Consider the following 19,582-nt stretch of genomic DNA (forward strand, 5'->3'; position numbering starts at 1 on the left):
TAGGTGTTTGTCACGCGTGTTCAGGAACCGTATCCTCATGATGAGGTACGATCCTGACTAAAGTGTTTATTAGTATATCCAGGCCTTGATGGGGCTTGGAGCTGGTTGGCGAGATGCCTACTACCAGCCCCTACCCATCGTGCTGGCTGGCTGGGAGTGATACCCAGTCTCTGATCTGCGATATAAAGTGGTAGCGATGATTGAGAAAGCCTGTGAGGGCTTTGAGAAGTAGAATAGCAAATAATACCTCTAGCCCTAGAGCCAGAGGTGTAACAGGGAAAGTGTTCAAAAACCAAGACATGGAGAAAATAATAAATGGTCCTTACACTGGTCTCTTCCATCATTTTGTGTAGCATCATGTATACTACAGATGTGAACTGCATAAGTGTGAGCTGAGTGATCGGATGTGATTGATACCCCATATCCCCGGCATTGTTGTCCTTACCACCCTCCGACCCTCAATCCAACTTGCCTATGCCGTCAGACCCGCCGCTAAGTGATAAGCTATCCAAATTGAGCCCCAACCCCAACTCTGATCCCACATTGGAGCTAACCAAGTTGCTGGAGTCAAAACCACTTGATGATGACATTGAAAGGCCAATAGACAACTGGGCTGGTTTTTTCAGGGAGGCTAGCAAGTTATTAAGTAGCGTCATTTGTGAGTTGACAGATAAACTGTCGAGAGCATCAAGATGCTTATCACGGATTGTAGGATAGCATTGGCTCATAGTTATGATGGATTTGTGGGTGGGGAGGCTCAATCTGATCTGAATTCAATTCTTATATATACAACCTTTGTAGTCTGACTTTGTGGATCTGATCAAGAATTCTTCTATACCCGACCCTTTCTGGTAAATCTCCACTTTTCTTTTCTTGTTTTCAGGCTCCTGAAAATATTTCAGTGTTTACTTTGAACAATGCTATTGCTTATGTTTTGTGGTTGCTGGCCTATGTGATACATTTCAATTGTCATTGATCATAAATTATATGCTTGACGGGTGCGAGATGCGGGCGATGAGAAATAATTGCCACTCGTTGTAAACCCGTAGAATTGTATGTAACAAATCACAAATGTGGCATAAATAATGGGAATAGGCAGTAAAGTAACATTGCCTGGCATTACAAATTGTAACAGTGTGTATACAGGTTCAAGCAAGAACAAATATGATCGTAGCCACCAAAGCAACGTGGTAGCAAGCTGAGTTCATTTTGTTGATGACTGCGCTACTGCAATCACGTGAAACAATCGTTTACTTCAACGCGTCAGATAGGTGAGAATGATCATGGGGCCAGTACAACAATATCTCACGTATTTTATCACCACAGAACCATCTTCGCTGTGCGTCCATATTTCCTCTGGCTAGAAGAGATTTTCTGATTGTCGCATTAATCTCGTCCTCTACTAGATGCAAATGAATGCATCACCGCTCGCGGCTCGCCATAGCTTCGGACCAATACGACTACCAAGTTGATAGACGCCATTTTTCTGGTCCCGGAACTGTTCAGATCCCACGCTGGCACGTTCGACAAATGTATGTCTCCACTAGATCTCTGGTCCTCTTTGGTGATTCTAGCCAAGCACGCCATATTGACTTGGATCTCAAGTAATACACGAAGATCATGCAAGATTACGGTCAAAATTCACAGTTCTAGGAAATGTCTAAACGAGCAGGATCGTCCATGTCCGCATCCATCCTGTGGGTACCCATAGTTTTCATCCCTTCAAAGTCCAGACCCAGATCATGAACCGCAAGGCTTCCAAACTATCACCGTCGCTGTGCGGTGCGACATGTCATCTTCCATGGAGCTCGAACAATGCCTCAATGCCAGCACGGAGGCTTCTAGTCCCAACACTCTATCCTCATTCTGCCTGCACGAGGCCTAAAAGTCCCATGTAACGCTGTAACGTGTTCTGCCCTACCGCTCACATCAGAACTAGCAGCCAGCTATATCTATAATTGAACGTGGGCCTTCCTTTTTCGTTATTGAACGCCGCGTTTTTGGGGGTATCTTGATATACAAAACGATCGGATTACCTTCCTCTGGATCTGTCACAGTAACCTCGAACAAATCGAAAGGAATCTTGTCTTGCGGGTCTTCTTTCTCGCACTCCCTCTCCCACAATCATCAAAGCCATATCGCGTCTTACACACTTTCCGTAGTGTTCTCCGTCATTCTTTTTGGCGTTCCATGTCACTTTTTTCAATCTTCGGGTGTAATTGCACAACTTACTACGGAGTTTCGGACCTAAACAACTGTCACCCGTGACCCCGCGGGGACCAGTGTTCAGACGACATGGACGTACAATTTCCAATAGGTTTCCTTAAGCCTGCCAGTCCTAGCTTTACCCGTATGTGGTTAGAAAAAAAAGAAGGGCTGCAATCGTAACCTGGATATGAGAGACGCTTGGATGATACCTCATCGGCAGCACTATACCATGGTGGACAGCATTACTCGTCAACTACTCGAGATGCGAGATGCGAGACACCAAGTTGTAGGGTTGCCCGATGAGTTCCAAAGAAGTAAAATATATCATAAAGGGGGTATCAAGATACCGGAAAAAAAAGCAAAAAGAAAGCTGCGGAGGAGTGTTTGTGATGACGGACAGAGCTAAAATTGCAGAGCAGGCTGAATGAGTGTGGTGGTAAACATGTAAGAATGAAAGGACACAGTCCTGATGAAGATCATATCGGTGAGTACGGTTCGATTAAGTGGGGACTTTTACCGAAATATCATGACGACTCACCGAGGTGTACAGTAATGTATACAAGGTCGTGAATTAATCGTAAATCGAATGGAACCCTAAGCGGACCTGCCTAAATTGAGTACCCAATCTCCCCCTGACTTCGGCTGTGTCAAGCCCTGGAAGACAGTATTGTGCAAGAGCACATCTACGCGCTTGAGGCCTTGCGCCTCTTCGACCGCGGTGAGGCCATGGGTCGCCTTACATCGCAGCTTGCAAGCCTCTTCATAGCTCTTCCTGTCCTTTAGAGGAATCGACTGCCGCTCCAAGGGCGTCAGCACCGTATTGAACGATGCGTATATGGCATCGAACACATCACGGCAGCGGATGCCGTCTGTCCGGCTGACATACACCTCCCAGTCAGTTTTAAAGGGGCACTGGATCACCATTTTGGTGATCGTGACATCGGCCGCAGGCTTATCGAGGTCTTTCGCATTCAGGTAGCGAGGAGGGTATGTGGAGTTGAAACGGATGAGGTCGATGGGGAACGCGATGTCGAAGTGCATATGCTGCTTTGACCGCCGGGCGTCGTAGGGGAGTAGCTGCCAGTGGAGGTCGACGGCGGGGGGCTTCATGGGCACTAGAGAAATTGAAAGCGGCCCGATGATCAGATAAGGTACGTAATGAGTGGCACACGGGGTATATGCTATTTACCTTGACGGGAGATAACGTTCCGAAGGGGCTTGCCCTCAAAGGCTTTGGCCTTCGTCGCCGCCGCAGTGGGCGACACTCTATCGACATCGCCCGCAACGTGAACGGGCTTTGATTTTAGAATTGGCCGAAGTGTGCGCTCGTTGCTTGAGGGCATGGTTGACGGAGGCCTGTTGTATGATGTGCCAGGCTTGATCGGTGTGCTTGGTCTTGACATGTGTCTGCTCGAGGTCGATGAGGATGATGAGCAACAGTCTTCCCCTCCTCCTTCGTCTGGTAGCGGTTTATTCGATATGAGGGGCGTGGCTGGCGTGCCACTACGGCCCCCCTTGAGCTTCTTGAACATGACGGTAAGTGAAGGCGAGGTGGATTGGTCCGACAGAGATAAATGAAGTTCTTGACAGTGCGGAGGGGAAGAATGAAGGCGACGTGGGGAGAGAAGGAGAAATGAAGATCAAGAGGGCTGATCAAGAAGAAGGGGAAGGGAAACAGTTAAGCAGGGTTCGATCGCTTTATATTGATTTCAGGAGCGAACGTTACCTGGTCGTGACAGAAAGAAGGACGAGTGAAGTGTCGTGAAAGCCTCGTAGCCCCGCACGGGCCAGCGTAGTCAGCTAAGGACGCTGATATGGGTGGGGGGGTGACGCGTGCAGGACAGGAGGGAGTGAGTGAGGGGGGAAGAAATACCCTCCTCGAGTCTGACACGAGGCTTGGAACTCTTATGGCAATCTATTTAGGCTCCCAAGAAACACTGGCCAATCACAGCGCGCGTACCGCCTCACGTGACTCCAAAATCAGCTTTTTGGGCGTTTATATGGCCATGCCTCCTCAGCTCTCTCTCCACCGCATGGCACAACAAAGCATGCTCCACCCAGATGCCTTTCTCCCTGTAACACAGCAAGTGTTCCACTATCACCCCCGTGCGTTCGCCTGGGTCCTGCAAGTTACCCCACCAGAACAGCCCTCCACCGCCTTATCATGCGACAGAAGAAAAAAAAGAACACGTTTCTCGACGTCGAACCCCATTACACCGCTCTGGATACTAAATGTGTAACAGGTTCAGCGCATGGCTATATGACTCAGTCCTGTCCTTGTCGTGACGCCCGGTTAATTCTACCCTCCTAAGCGCCTTCTATGTCGCAGGGTCGCAGCATTGTGTACGTAGCACTTCCAAATTGATATTTCCTACATATATTCCGCAGAATATCTGATTGATAAGGCAGTGAATGCGCGTTTGTCAGTTACGATTACCCCTAACTAGGATCGTGGGTAACGCATCCATAGAGGTACACTGTACAATGTAAACGCTACCTAGAGCATAAACACTGAGCATTGATATGATGTAGACCTAATAAAGATTGACAGATGTGACGTGATCGGCGTGCTTTGGGGATGGACTGAAACATCAATGCTTCTGGAACAATGCAGCTCACGGTGGACACGACCAGCTCACCTGCACTGATGGAAAGTGGGATGTGATCCAAAAACGCGTGTGGTGGAGCAACATGGTCAGATGGACTCGACTCAAAGGGGTTAAGATTCATATGAGGCATATGATTCGACGTTCTCTGAAGGTTCGAACGAAGGCTCAAGTATAGCCCTTCAAGCTATCCGTCCGGTCTGTCGTGACAACATTACCAGAACGAGCTGAATTCTGCAACAAGCAAGCAGCGGAAAACCAGAAGCCAACAAGTCATCCTGCCGGTTGATGAGCAAGTCATGAGATCAATTGTATAGGGAGACATGTAGATGAGGGGTGCAAATGATTTTGAAGGTGGTGGCTCAGGCCTTCCAAACCGTTAACAAGACATGTACACAAGATCCAGTGCCAACTGGTACGGAGCGCGGCCGTTCCTGGCGGACAGACCACTCTCCTGGTAAGGCTGATGCCCGCCGATAGGTAAGCAATTGATAGGGGCCTAGGACTGAACGGTATGAAGACCAGTCATGATTCAGATCAAGGAGGAGTCATCCGTACAAGGAGGACGCAACGCCAAAAAGTCAGACCCGGTGCTGCAGTGTGGGAATTGATTACCAAGTATGTCACTATCTGTTCGGACATTCCCGACCCAAAATTTCTCCACTTTCCTGTCGCTCGCCATCGTCCTCGACAACGACGGGACCGGTTTTTTTTCCTCCCAACAATGGTCACCCATGTGCTGTTCGAGTCGGCGTCTGGCTATGCCATATTCCAGGCGATGTTGTTCGAGAACATCGCTGCCCAACACAAGGCCGTGCAGGATTCGATAAAAGACCTCTCCAAGTTCACAAAAATGGTCTCGTTGGTCAGTTTTTCACCATTCAAAAGCGCTGCTGAGGCTCTGGAGAACATAAACGACGTTTCTGAAGGTACGCATGGCTTGTTTGCACGATAAATCAACGGTGGCTTTTGAATTACTTCCTAATGCGAATTTTTCTCCACCTCAGGTCTGCTAAACGAGCACCTTCAATCTCTGCTCGAACTCAACCTCTCAAAATCCAGCAAAAAGTCTCCCGTCTTGCTCGCCGTATCAGAACCCGCACTCGCAAACTCAATAAATGCGACACTCAAAATCAAATGCGAAGTCTCAGAACAGGGCCTCGAGCTCATCCGCGGCATCCGCCTTCACGCGCCCAAGCTCCTCAAAGGCCTCGAATCCAACGACCTCACCAAAGCCCAGCTCGGCCTCGGCCACTCCTACTCCCGCGCCAAACTCAAGTTCAACGTGAACAGGTACGACAACATGATCATCCAAGCCATCGCCCTCCTCGACCAACTCGACAAGGACGTCAACCTGTTCTCGATGCGCATACGCGAGTGGTATGGATATCATTTCCCAGAGCTCGTCAGGCTCGTCCCCGATAACTACACGTACACCCGCGTGGCGCATTTTGTGGGCGATAAGGATACGCTGAATGAGGAGAAGCTGGAGGAGCTGGCTGTTATTTTGGAAGACGATACGACGCTTGCGCAGAACATCCTCGACGCGGCAAGAGGGTCGATGGGCTCGTCCCTCTCCGAGATCGACATGCTCAACATCTCCGCCTTCGCCGTCCGCGTCGTCTCCATCTCCGACTACCGCAAATCACTCATAGCCTACCTGAGCGAGAAAATGAACCTCGTCGCGCCAAGTCTCACCGCGCTCCTCGGCGAGCGCATCGGGGCGCGCTTGATCAGCCATGCGGGCAGTCTGACGAATCTGAGCAAGTACCCGGCGAGTACGGTGCAGATTTTGGGTGCGGAGAAGGCGCTGTTTAGGGCTCTTAAGACGAAGGGTAATACGCCCAAGGTGAGCGTGCTTTTTTTTTCCCGTTAATTTGGTGGACGATTCACTCATGCGTTCGACAGTACGGTCTTCTCTACCACTCCTCCTTCATTGGCCGCGCAGGACCCAAGCACAAGGGCCGCATCTCCCGATTCCTCGCCAACAAATGCTCCATCGCATCGCGGATAGATTGTTATTCAGGTAAAGCTCCCTCGTCCCCTCGTCTTCGTACTCCCATCCCAACGTTCCACTACCCCCCCTAGATAACCCAACTCCAAAATTCGGCGAAGCCCTACGCGCCCAAGTCGAAGAACGTCTCGCCTTTTTCGAGACAGGCGCAGCACCCTCCAAAAATGCAGACGCCATCCGCAAGGTCCTCGACCAGCTCGCTCTCGATGACGACGACGACGAAGGCGCCGACTCGGACGCAGAGATGGCAGACGGCGACGCCGAGCCCATCCTCACCCTTCTCGAGCCCAGTCCCAAGAAGGAGAAGAAGAAGAAGCGGAAGAGCGACGCTATGGATGTCGATGGGGATGACAGCGAGGGCGAGGGCGAGAAGGCTGCCAAGAAGCCCAAGCTGTCAAAAGAGGAGAAGAAGGCGCTGAAGAAGGCAGAGAAGAAGGCGGCGAAGGCGAAGGCGGCTGTTGATGGCGAGGTAAGCACCCCCTCCTTTTTTGTGACGCCAAGCTACCCTGTCATCGCACTTTTTCACTCACGCGCTAAAATGTACAGGAGATTCCTAAGAAGAAGAAGGAAAAGAAGGAGAAGAGGGAGAAGGAAAAGAAGAAGAGCACGGAATAGCGAGATGATTTGCGCGTCTTTTCGTCTTTTCGGCACACACACCCCCCCCCCCTCTCATCATCTCTCATCTATCACGACTCGCCTCTGTTCCAAGTTATATTTGTTGCATGTTATGTGCTTTGGGTGTAGAGTACATCGAATTGATACACTATGTATTACCTGCCCGCCCTGCAAAACATGCGCGAGATATTGACAGTGCCCAACTCACAAGAAATGCATCGACAAGGTGCGTCTAGCTTTTAATTTAGTAATTTAGTGCTATAAAACAGATGATCGTTGCTGGTATGAACACCTCGTTATGCGTTATGCCTCGTGCCATGCGAAAAACTAGAGAGGTAGTCGAAAGTAGCTGCTATGGAAAAGATCGTGACAAGTCATGTACATGCTGCTGGTATCTCTAAATGAATACAACAAAAGCAGGAAAAAAAAACGATTATACGCGCGACGAACTGAAAAAAAGGAGCTGCGTCGCAAAGTGAATACAATATCGAACAAAACCGAATCATGACTCGGCGAGTCTTGCACACCCTCTTCATATTTCGCGATTCCATGCCTAATGCTTTTCAACCCCATGCAGATCCAGAGCGACTCGAGCCAGGGTATCAGTATCACCCCCCTATCGCTATCGGGTATCCCATCCCCTCCCCCCTCACTCACTCCAACCCAACATTAACAGCCTGCACCACCACCATCCCCGCCATCTCCACCCCCGCCAACACAACAGCAGCACCCACATCCCCAATCGTCTTCCTCACCATCTCCCCTTCGCTTCGACTGCTTCCCCCTCCCCCTCCCCCTCCCCCTCCTCCTCCTCCTCCTCCTCCTCCTCCTCCGCCCCCGCCGCCAGCACCGTGGCCCCATAACCCTTGTTTACACTCTTCCGCTACTTCTCGGAGCTCGCTCACGTGGCTCTCTACCGACATGCGTCGCGAGCGCCCAGCAACGACGAGTAAGCGCGTCCCGCTCTCCACCGGGCGTATACCCGCCCCCTGCGCACCCGCACCCGCACCCGAGCCTGCACCAGCATTCAAGCCCGCATTCACATTCGCCAGGGACGTCCCAGACCGGAGGGCAGACACGTGGTGCAAAATCGCATGAATGGGCGCAGGCGTCGAGAGCTCCGAGAACGTCATGCGTGAGAGCGCAGCCGTCAACGTCGATGCAGCCTCTCCCTCGCCGCCCTCCACCACCCTCGCAGCTCTCGCCGCATACCTCTCCCACACCACGTTATCCGCTGTCTCAGACTGCAGCCGCGTCGCCGTCGTCGCAGCGCCATACACCGTATCAGGGAACCCGATAGTCTAACGCCCCCATCAAGTGAGCACATGAAATGATGTCGTCAGCACATTCCCCTCGCACACAAGGAGAGAAAACACACGCACAGAAGTCACCGTCAAGCCATGATCCCTAATATGACTCGCCACAGTCGCCATATCCACCTTCTCCCTCTCCTCCCCACCATACGCCGTCTTCGGCTCTTCCACATGCCCAACCGCCACCCTCTTACACACCCTCACCACGCTCGCGCTCATCCTCCCACTCGCACATAGCTGAACGACAAACTCGAGGGCGAGTCGGTCGTCAGGGCCTCCAAAGAAGGGAAAGAAGACGTGCTGCTTGCCCCTTCCTTTACCCTCCATCCCCCCAAGCCCGCGTCCACGTGGGGTGGGATGAAGATGCGAAGTAGAGTGTCCAGGATCAACAAAGATAGCCACATCCGTCTTCGCCTGCGCAAACACGCCCCTCACAAACTGAGAGTGTATCGCACTCGCACTCTTATCCCCTCCCCTTCCTCCTCCAAAGAATGCTTCAAAGGGGTTGTGCATCACAGACGCGCGAGGCGTAAACGCAGGGGTGTCTTCCCCAGCTGTGATCGCACCTGTGGGTGAAGACGACATGGGCGGCAACCATGGAAGGCACACCATCTCGCTTCCCCTCCCTACGGCCCACTCCGTAACACACCCAGCCATCCCTTCCCATCCCACAAATTCGAGTCCACCCCTCACACCGACCCCATTCAGCTCGCCGTACATTCCAAATATGCCAAGCAAGGGATCGGTGTAGAGAAGAGTGGTCGGCAGGGGGAGGAACGCATCACAGCAGAGGTACGGTCCGAGGAGCTCGAGCAGGCGGAGGGCGTCATGTGGATGGGGGGTGGAGAAGGCGGGAGTGCGTGGCGTGGCGTCAGCGGGGACGATGATGAAGAAGGATGAGGAGGCTGGATCAACTGCGTAAACGCCATCATCCCTGGCATATGCTCCAGTTTGTCCAACACAATCGTGAACCGCGTCTTCCACCTCCCAAGCCCGTCTTCCCCTTCCCACCCCTCGCCTTTCCCCTCACCTTCTCCCTCCCATTCCTCTCCCCGTCCTTCGCGTTTTAACTCAGCTCCAACTCCACCTTCCGCGCCGCCCTCTGCGCCAGTAAGAGAAGGCTGAGCGGGACCGCCCAAGGGCGACACACGCGTGCGGCGTTCGGGCGGGTAGAGCGTGTTGACGAGGGGGGTTGTCATGAACGTCAGGAGCACCGCTTCCAATACGAACATCGAGAATACGCGCTACACCCATCACAAATCGTCGCGTCAGCAAAAAGGCATATCCCACCCTTAGTTCCCCTTCCTACTCACCTGAGACAAAATACCAGCTGAGAGACCGACGTTGAGCACGATGAGCTCGACAAGTCTAGAATGTCATGCGAACGATATGAGCAACCAGGTTTCAGAGCTCTCGCAAAAATGAGAAGAATCTCGAGAAACTGTCCCACTCACCCCTTACAACTCATCAAAGCCCCCACCGCGCTCGCCTCTCTCCAACTAAAGCCCGAAAATCGCGCTGCAAGCATACATCCTCCAAACTTTCCTGTAAACGCAAGCGAGCAGATGGCAATCGTGAACCCCCAGGTGATCCCTGCGAAGCGAGTGAGTGAAAGGTGGCGAACAATGAGTAATGAGTGACGAAAGAGAAGTGGGAAGTGGCGAGTGACGATGACAGTATTGATTATGACAGGATCGTACGTAAGTAAGTGAAGGAAGGAAGGTAGTCTCACCATTATTAAGCAACCCGAGGTTCGTGTTCAGCCCCGATATCGTGAAATACTATCAAAATCAAGCGTTTTGGTCGGTTAGTCAATGCGAGATGTGAAAGGATAGACGATGAATGTATGGTGAAGCCAATAAGTATAAACGCATAAACGCAGATCGTCAACGCATGAACGCATGAACAACCCAGAGTATAAACGCATGAACGCATGAACGAGTTCAGCGGGCCAACGCATGAAAGACGCAAGGCAATCCAAACCGCCAAGGGCCCAAACCAGCCCAACAGGCGTAGATTTGACCGCATAATCGCATGAAAGACGCAAGAGCGCCACATCGCACCGCACGCACACACCGCACACCGCACACCGCACACCGCACATCGCACATCACACCGCACGAACGCCCACAACGCAAATCAAGGAACCACACTCACAAGCGGCAAAAAGATAATCGACACCATGTCTTCCAGTTTTTCAGTGAGCGCGATGGTGAGGCCGCCTTCGCGGGGGACGATGATGCCTGCTAAGAATGCGCCTGTGGAAAGTGTGATTAGTGGTGGTTGGGAGCGGGCCCCAAGAAATAAAGTGCAAATAACGATGATTCTCAAACACACTGCTACGACCTCATCCCAACACACCAAAAAAGCACGACTCACCAAAGATAGCATTGACACCGATGATGTCGGTAAAAAAGGCAGAAGAGAAGAGGGTGATGATGACGACTGTCATGAAGAACATGGTGGGGCCATTCTCGATGGAGCCGGTCTTCCTCGCGATCCAATACAAGGCCCACTTGACGGGCCACAGCAAAAAGAGGGTCCAGGCGACGCAACAAAGCAAGACCCAGACGGCGGTCAAGCCGGAGCCTGCATTGACGAGTGCGACTGCGAGAGCCAACAAGGTCCAACCGACGACATCGTTTCCGACGCCGGCGGAGAGGACGATGATGCCGACGGTGGTGTCGAGGAGTTTGAGTTCTGTGAGGATGCGGCAGAGGACGGGGAAGGCGGTGATGGAGTAGGCGACGCCAGTGAAGAGCATGAAGTGGGTGAATTGGATGGAGGGGTCGATGAAGTGGTGGTAGAGGGGGAGGGAGAGGGCTGAGCCGAGGCCAAAGGGGAGAGCCATGCCAGCGAGGGAGACGATGGTGGAGAGACGGGCATTGCGTTTTATGATGGCTGCGTCTATTTCGAGGCCGACGAGGAAGAGGAAGAGGCAGAGACCGATGTTTGCGACGAGGGAGAGGTAGGGGAGGGATTCCGAGGGGAATATGTGGATTGTGAAACCGGGTATGCGACCGAATGCGGTTGGGCCTGTGGAAGGGTGAGTGGTAGGAAGAGGGAGAAAGGAAGGGAAAGGACCTAGGAGGATACCGCCCAAAACCTCTGCGATGACCTTTGGTTGTCTCATTTTAGCGAGGAGGAGACCGAGAAGCTGTGTCATGATGATGATAACGCCTGGAAGGGGTGAGTGAGGGAGAGAGTGAGCAGCAGAGCACGGACCGACTTGGATGATCCACATGCGGAGGGGATCAGTGGATGTGAATGCAGAGGGATCAGTGCCTGTGAGGAGGCCACCCTGTCTGAGGTGAGGACATGAATTCGGGAGAGAGACGAAGCATACCTCGCCGGTTGCCGTTGCTCGTTTTGCATAGTGGTTGAATATGCGAATGATATTATTTGAGAATTCAGGCATGGTGGGCGGGAGGGAGATGGAGAAAAGGGAGGATGATGGAGAAAAGGGAGGATGATGGAGAAAAGGGAGGATGATGGAGAAAAGGGAGGATGATGGAGAAAAGGGAGGATGATTTAAATAAGGAAGGATGATGGAGAAAAGGGAGGATGATGGGAAGAGACAGTCTGGTGGAGCAGCAGGCCAAGATGACCAGGAACAGGATCAACGCCTCCGAGTCTTGGCTGGCTTTAGACTCATTCAACGACGCGCAATGTTGAAAATCGTGTTAGCTATTAATAGAAGAACGACGTCATCGCACTCTATCGGGCGCAAGGGTCATCAGACAGCGTCCCACTTGGAAGCGAGCCCCAAACCGCAGAGCTCATCGATGCCCATGATGTTCGAGCGTGCAAGGCACTCGCTCCCTACCACTGACACGCTCGCCCCCACACCCTCTCCACCCATCCATCCTACCCACCCTCGCTTCATGCTGTGCCCAACAAACTAAACGAGCAAGGAATGAACCCAAATCAAGGGCTGCCTTTACAGGCAATTGCACCCCGGAATCATATTCCTCCCTCCCCAACTTGATTTCCTGAATCCGAGTCAGCTTCACGGCGAAAACAATGTGCAGTGACACATGTCATATGCGTATGCCTCAGGTTTGCCAACCCTCCTCAAATCAACACGAAAAAACAAGCCGAGTATCGGAACGACTTTAAGCGAGCCACTGCCAACACTTCAAGCACGTTTATAAACGCTCATCCTTCAACAAGCTCAGCGGGGCCCACAGTACCTTTCTTCGCGGCTGCATCTGACCATCAACGAGACGTTGTCAATCGCAAAATACCTTGTTTATCGGGGGTCAACTTTCCACTAACAATCACCAAGACGAATCGCCGTTGGACGTTGTCTGCCGGCTTTTTCTTTGCAAGCAGTTGCCACACTTGCAGGGCGACATAGTTCCTCGATTCTATGGTTACTTCAGCAGTGGCGAAGAAGAGAAGACATCAGATGTAGCATGCATTTTGATGCAATATGGTGGTCCGCATCTTAGCACACCGTTCACGTCTGTCAGGAATCTCTGTCTCGCGTCTCAGCTGCAAACAGGCTCGAACTCAACTCGAGCTTCAACTTGCAAATCGCCGGCGGCCTGGAGCGAATGTCGGTATGTGAAGCTTTATGTCAGTTGTTGATGTTCTGCCTGATGTTTATCGTCAGTAACTCTTTTATCCAAGCACTTGTAGAGATACATAGAGCACATCTGATCTTCGGTAACGTTGAGGAAAGCCACGTCCTCTAATTCAATGCTCGCCCAACATTGTGGTCCTCACCTTAGTACACCCATCGGATCTATCGGGGACCTCTGTCTCGAGTCTCAGCCGCAAACAGGTTCTTCAACTCAAAATTCAACGTGGGTAGTGGCTGCGAACAACAACTTGAAGCTCATATTTTTTACATACGGTCAGGCCACATTCGCTTCGAAGGCATGTTTGTTTCGGTTAAGCATGCAGCCACCCCGTAGCTTTTGGCGGAGTGGGTGACAGACCCCTGTTATGACCTGGAATCAGCAAGACGGGCTATTGATCGACATATTGAAGAGTATTATCCAGAAACAGTGAAGCCTGGGGAACCCGAACTTGTCGGTGTTGACTACAATCTGTATCATCCAGGAGATGATGAGACGGACTCGGAATCTGAGACTGAGACTGAGCTGGTTAACTCTGGCTTGCCGGATGACCAGGCAGGTCGCTGAGCACATTATGTTTGTCCAGTTCTGACTGTAGGCCCCGGTTGTATAATATGCATGTAAATTCGTATAAAGTGCATGTTCTTGGCATATTCTCCAAGTATATTTCAAGCTCGGAAGCCAACCAATCTGAAGTTCTTCTTGCTTTATGACACACCTCAAACTTTCACCAATGGCAGTGCTGACTTGAAAGCCTCTCGTGACTCAGATTGGAGGGAAATATTCAGTACATATTATAGTGCGTCACTTTCCATGTTCACTTTCACAGCATCATGTATATGACCCCTCTATGTTATGGTTGTGCCTATTGTCTGCAGACTTGTGCATCTGGACAAGAAAGCATTTTATGACCCCAACAAGTTTGCACTCCACGTCTCACTATTGCCGCACTCACCAACTTCTTGTACTGTCCTTGCTCTCCATAGACATTTTCAGGATAGACGATATGTTTGTTGAGTTCCAAACGACAACTCGACAACTGCCTAGACTCTTGTTATTCACACTCCGCATTTCTGGCATTCTCTGTTGGTATTCTACATAAACATATATATACAGACCGTACTCGTAGTCAGGACCTCAGCGATTCTGTTCCCGCTGAGGTATGTTCGTCTTCTCCATGTACACATAGAACTCTCCAATTGATAGTGATTCTGTTCCCGCTGAGATCCACCTCGTGAATCTCTACAGGTTATGAGCCATCTGGTTCACGACTGATCTCACCACGCGACCTATATCACTCTTTTCGCCCGCTTCCGCTATCTTATCAGATGGGCAAGTTTGATCACATTCCTGACCTCACTGGGTCTGACAATTACCTTGGATGGAAGCGCGTCATGTTCCTCGCCCTTTTGGGTGAGGGCTACTGGCGTCTCATTTCCTCTGGTCAGGATCCGTCCAAACCTCGTGAATTCGCTAGCTATTGTCCAGTTGCTGCCGATCCTCTTCATCCCTCTGCTTCTGAATCGAAGATTATGGACAATTGGATCTTGCGTGACTGCACTGCAAAATCCCTCATATGCCGAAAAGTCTCTCCTATAGTTTCCAAACTCCTTCCAGACAATGTCAACCTCACTGCCCGTACCTGTTGGGATATTTTGGCTACTCATTTCCGTTGCAGCAACTCCTCATTGCAATTTGAACTGCACTCTCGCATGTCTTTACTTCGCATGAAGGATCTTGATGATGCTGAACGATTTCTTTCCAAGTGGCGAGACATCACTCAATGTTTCTCCGCCTTGTCCACTGATTCTTTATCGGACAAAGAGGCCATCTTTAATTTCATGGGGGGACTTCCTGCCGTTTCAGTGTGGGACACTTTCAAATCCCATCACACTCGTTCCCTCCAACACGTCACACATGGCATTGTGGACATCAGGGGAGTATCTACTCCTTTCGTTGTTCCAGCCATGGACCCTTCTTTTGATCAGGTCCTCACTACCTTCAGCGTTGAGGTCACCCGCCTCAAAGGTGAATGATTGTACCATCGTTCTGCGCCAGAATTTGCCCATGCCGGGGTCACCCAGTCCTCCAAGTCACATCTTCCCCCTTCCTGTGTGCACGAAAACAATCCCTTGGGTCTCCCTTGCTCGAACCCGGCTTGTGCCTCAAATCCTCGTCGCAATGGTCACAATCTGTCCCACTGTTATCAAACCGGTGGTGGCATGGCGGGTCAGGCCCCCTGGCATCAACATCCAGTTGCCCCTCTTCCTGATCCTTCATCCTCTCCCGCTGTTTCCCCCCCCCCCCATTGTTGCTCAATTGGCTGTCACTTCTTCCCCCGCTTTTCCGTCGCACTTTGGAGACCTGTCATGTGCCATCACTGATGCTCCTCTTCCTTCTCTGGGCTCTTTCACCACTATTCTCGACTCCGGCACCACCTCCACTCTTATCATGGATCGCTCGGTCTTCTGGTTTTACACTGTCGACCCCTCCATTTCCATTAAAACTGCCAATCAGGGGACCCTCAACTCCGCTGGTCGTGGTGACTGCCTGGCAGTTCTTACTTTGAATGGCTCTCGACACCGGCTACGCCTTCGTGATTGCATTCATGCCCCCAGCGCTCTCATAAATCTCGTCTCCGTGGGTCGTTTATTGAGCAAGGGCTGGTCCTGCGTCTTTCAGGGTTCTCCCAGTCGCTGCGTCCTTTCCTATCGCTCTTCCACTCTCGGCTCCATTCCCATGACCAACAATCTCTTTTACATGGACCTTGATTTCATTCCTCCCTCTTCCATGTATGTCATCCCTGCCAGCCCCACCAACCTTACTGCTTTTGCGCGCGTTGTCCAAACACACGATTTATGGCATGCTCAACTCGGTCACATTGGTGGTTCGGCCGTCTTGCGCCTTCCTCATTTTTCCACTGGCGCAGTTGTTTCCTCCTCCTCTCCACTTTCCTCTTGTGAAGCCTGCATCTTAGCCAAGCATCCCCACCAACCACATCCACCATCCTCTTCACCCCCCGCTTCCCACCTCCTCGACCTCATTCATACCAATCTTTGTGGTCCTTTCCCGGTTGCCACTCCACATGGCAAGCTGTACTTTCTCATCTTTCTTGATGATCACAGCAACTGGCTTTGGCTCTACCTCCTCGGTTCCAAGGGTGAGACTCTCTCGGAGTGGACAGCTTTTTGTGCCCGTGTTGAGAAACAGACGGGGTGTTCCATCTAAATCCTGCGCTCCAATAATGGCGGGGAATTCACTGGGTCTGCTTTTCAACAGGCCCTACGTGACGGCGGGATAGTTCACCAACTTTTGGCGGCATACTCCCATCAGCAAAATGGCAAGGCTGAACGTGCTATGCGGACCATTGAAGGTCGTCTTCTCGCCCTCTTGAAAGGTGGGGGCCTTCCCCTCACATAGCATTCTCTGTTGGTATTCTACATAAACATATATATACAGACCGTACTCGTAGTCAGGACCTCAGCGATTCTGTTCCCGCTGAGGTATGTTCATCTTCTCCATGTACACATAGAACTCTCCAATTGATAGTGATTCTGTTCCCGCTGAGATCCACCTCGTGAATCTCTACAATGTTTACATTATTTGGGTTCAAGATTGGTGAAGGGGTAGGCATTCCTTGACATATTACAATTGAGACACCGTAACAGTTGTTTGATTCCCTTTGAATGAATCACTTCCTCCGAGTGGTCCGAGTTGGTTTATAAGTGGGGTCTCTGGACTCATCATCACTGTTGGAAGGTGAATCATCATCGCTCATATCAGGTATCCTATCTCACGGGAGCGCTGCGATGCCACCAGGCCCATGACTGGTATAGCTATATATGAGCATAGCAGTCCGTGCTCGAGAAATTGGGCCCACCGTAAAGATATTCCCGCAAATTGGTCCCATTCTGACGGTTCAGCATCAGTAAAATGTCAACTTTCTTTGAAGACCTTAACTCAGCTTAAAACGATTTTGAGAGTGATTAAGATTGGTTTGGTGCCAAGGGACCCATGGATTTTCAAGGCGAGAAAAGTTTGATTAAGGACACTCAATTTCTTGAATCTCACACTGAGTATGACTTTGAACAAACTTGAACAACTCTTGAATATTTATCAAGGCATTAAAAAGTAACTCCTAAGACAAAAGCAAGATATTTTCGAGAACCAGAACAAGTAGCATTAAATGAGAATAAGAAAAATATCAAAAAAGTCAGTGCTCCAAGTCGTAAAAGACGAAACGCAATTCAAGACACAATTATCACCAAAAAAAACTGAGCAGGGATGTGGAAAGAGTCTACAAGGAATCCATGATAGCTGGGGCAAACACTAAATGTATTTGATCATCTATGCATAGTTCAGTGATCCTAATGTAAAAAAAACCTGTAATGAGTGGGATTGCGAGGGCAGACATACAAGGAAAACTTACACAGCCTAAACATCAGCTAGACAGGCTCGAGGGTCAGCACCTCCATTTGTACTTGTGGCCGGCTGTTTAGAGTGTCCTTTTCCAACAACCTAGGTGCTTGCTTTTGCCACTATATCGTCCATCGTCTCTTGTTTGAGTGCTTTGATTGATGTAGCTATCACAACACAATGGGATCCGCACCTGTGTACAGTGATTCTGGACCTTCTGGGCATGCAACCAATCAGTATGCTTTCCAAGTACGCCTTGGTAGCTTAGTTGGTAAAGCACCAGACCATGAAAGCTGGAGTCCCAGGTTCAAGCCCTGGCCAATGCATGTTTTCTCATACTATAAACAAATGTCATAATTTGTCAGTAGCATAATAGCGAGTAGCCTCGCCCCAGTTCGTGTCAGAGAACGCCGCATGGCTACCGGTTGTTTTGCCAGTAGCCCTGTTGAGCTCTCGAACCGGCTTGACTTTCCGAGCTACGGAACCTACTTGGGACTGCACTACTGGCAGGTCCCAGCTGACTTTTCTCTCAGCCCACATAGTAAATGCACGTTCAACCTATATTCAGGCTTTAGTAGAGACCTTGAAACGACACTTGTTTTGTACTCACGGCTGCTGCGCTCATTGCTAGGGCCCCTACCTGTGGATACTTCTTAGTGTCTGTGGCATTACTAGGCACACTGTTAGCTCGCAATATTTCAACATCAATAGATGTGTTAACTGTGGCAAGGTGGGCCGCAAATGTTTGCAGGACAAACGGTGACCAAAGAGACCACAAAATTCCTAAAAACAAGAGGTGAGCCAAATATGATGTATTATGAGACCACATACTGAGGGATCATCCCCTATTTCTTCGTAGAGGTATGCAAAATCAGTGAGAATTTCACTAGCAAATTCTTGACAGGTGTGATAAGTTGTGTAAGCGGGATCAGATTCAAAAAAATGCTCCACCATGGTTATGGCAGTAGAACCGAAACCACTTTGCCATTCCAAAAGACGTTGAGAGGCCTAAAAGCTAGTGAAAGAAATAGCAAGACAAAAGACAAAATAAAACTTACCACAAGATAGACGGGGTCTTGCATGGTAATTATATGTTGAATGTCAGGGTAGATAGCATTCCAGGCTGATTGTAGAGCCCAGATTGCCTTGATGTCACTAATGCTCCAAGGGTTTTTGTAGGTCCCAACCTATTTCTCGTACATCGTGATAAGGATGTTGCGCCAGCGGCCTCCTTCCATACAACCCTCTGGTAAGTCGGAGTTGGTTATTTTTGTTGGATGTTCCATTTTGACACACTTCGAGGGAGGGTTAATACCATCCTTAACTTTAACCAGGTTCTGAAGAAATAAGGTCAGTGATTTGAAAATCTATCTCAACAGGTTGACTCACCGCACTTATTGTATGCTTGCCCTTGATAGCCTCTACATACTCTTCTATTTCAACTTCGTCCTCAAACCCACCTGCCTTATATCTGACACCAGTATCCCCACTCAAAGTGGTCCCCACCACATTTGAAGTCAATTTTGAGGAAATGGTTTTCTTAGTATGTTTTGAGACCGGTGTGCAGGCAGTTGAGCTGATAGTTTTGGGTAAAAGTGAGGAGACATCCAACTTGATTGAGGTTGTGCTGAGTTTGTTTGCTTCATTTGTTGTAGCATTGTGCAGCTTTTGAATATTGCTGCACCATAATTTGATGCCCGATGCCTTGCTGTAAGACACACCCAATACATTCATGCGGAGGCGTTGATAGAAAAACAGAGTTGTTTTCGTGAGGCAAAGCAATTCATCAGTCATTTTGTGAGATCAAATGATGGAAATGTGTTA

At 50.2% G+C, this 19,582-nt stretch overlaps 8 protein-coding genes across 8 annotated transcripts; 3 read left to right on the forward strand and 5 right to left on the reverse strand.

Moving 5' to 3' along the window:
- Positions 1 to 2,008: 2,008 nt before the first annotated feature.
- Positions 2,009 to 3,508, reverse strand: SERLADRAFT_402870 (uncharacterized protein; the record flags this gene model as incomplete). The annotated part of the gene is made up of 3 exons (XM_007324017.1): positions 2,009 to 2,674; positions 2,747 to 3,323; positions 3,398 to 3,508. One exon carries the CDS (start codon positions 3,247 to 3,249, stop codon positions 2,803 to 2,805), a length of 447 nt encoding a protein of 148 aa, XP_007324079.1.
- SERLADRAFT_479861 (uncharacterized protein) lies at positions 3,509 to 4,746 on the forward strand (the record flags this gene model as incomplete). Its single annotated transcript, XM_007324018.1, has 1 exon — positions 3,509 to 4,746. One exon carries the CDS (start codon positions 4,023 to 4,025, stop codon positions 4,446 to 4,448), a length of 426 nt encoding a protein of 141 aa, XP_007324080.1.
- Positions 4,747 to 5,529: 783 nt separating this feature from the next.
- On the forward strand, positions 5,530 to 7,613 carry SERLADRAFT_358671 (uncharacterized protein; the record flags this gene model as incomplete). The annotated part of the gene is made up of 5 exons (XM_007324019.1): positions 5,530 to 5,743; positions 5,822 to 6,663; positions 6,723 to 6,840; positions 6,903 to 7,297; positions 7,375 to 7,613. The coding sequence occupies 5 exons, from the start codon at positions 5,539 to 5,541 to the stop codon at positions 7,441 to 7,443; spliced, it is 1,629 nt and encodes a 542-aa protein (XP_007324081.1).
- A 4,947-nt stretch (positions 7,614 to 12,560) lies between these two features.
- On the forward strand, positions 12,561 to 12,752 carry SERLADRAFT_402881 (uncharacterized protein; the record flags this gene model as incomplete). Its single annotated transcript, XM_007324020.1, has 1 exon — positions 12,561 to 12,752. A coding segment is annotated over one exon (192 nt), but the record flags the coding sequence as incomplete, so codon positions are not given.
- Positions 12,753 to 14,721: 1,969 nt separating this feature from the next.
- Positions 14,722 to 15,053, reverse strand: SERLADRAFT_479868 (uncharacterized protein; the record flags this gene model as incomplete). Its single annotated transcript, XM_007324021.1, has 1 exon — positions 14,722 to 15,053. A coding segment is annotated over one exon (288 nt), but the record flags the coding sequence as incomplete, so codon positions are not given.
- Positions 15,054 to 16,640: 1,587 nt separating this feature from the next.
- Positions 16,641 to 17,048, reverse strand: SERLADRAFT_479869 (uncharacterized protein; the record flags this gene model as incomplete). The annotated part of the gene is made up of 1 exon (XM_007324022.1): positions 16,641 to 17,048. The coding sequence occupies one exon, from the start codon at positions 16,974 to 16,976 to the stop codon at positions 16,815 to 16,817; it is 162 nt and encodes a 53-aa protein (XP_007324084.1).
- Positions 17,049 to 18,109: 1,061 nt separating this feature from the next.
- SERLADRAFT_443419 (uncharacterized protein) lies at positions 18,110 to 18,840 on the reverse strand (the record flags this gene model as incomplete). The annotated part of the gene is made up of 5 exons (XM_007324023.1): positions 18,110 to 18,316; positions 18,369 to 18,429; positions 18,480 to 18,541; positions 18,590 to 18,766; positions 18,817 to 18,840. The coding sequence occupies 5 exons, from the start codon at positions 18,838 to 18,840 to the stop codon at positions 18,110 to 18,112; spliced, it is 531 nt and encodes a 176-aa protein (XP_007324085.1).
- A 105-nt stretch (positions 18,841 to 18,945) lies between these two features.
- SERLADRAFT_443420 (uncharacterized protein) lies at positions 18,946 to 19,552 on the reverse strand (the record flags this gene model as incomplete). The annotated part of the gene is made up of 2 exons (XM_007324024.1): positions 18,946 to 19,095; positions 19,148 to 19,552. 2 exons carry the CDS (start codon positions 19,550 to 19,552, stop codon positions 18,946 to 18,948), a joined length of 555 nt encoding a protein of 184 aa, XP_007324086.1.
- Positions 19,553 to 19,582: the final 30 nt, after the last annotated feature.

The sequence above is a fragment of the Serpula lacrymans genome (genome assembly GCF_000218685.1).
Source record: "Serpula lacrymans var. lacrymans S7.9 unplaced genomic scaffold SERLAscaffold_17, whole genome shotgun sequence".
NCBI classification, from domain to species: Eukaryota; Fungi; Basidiomycota; class Agaricomycetes; order Boletales; family Serpulaceae; genus Serpula; species Serpula lacrymans.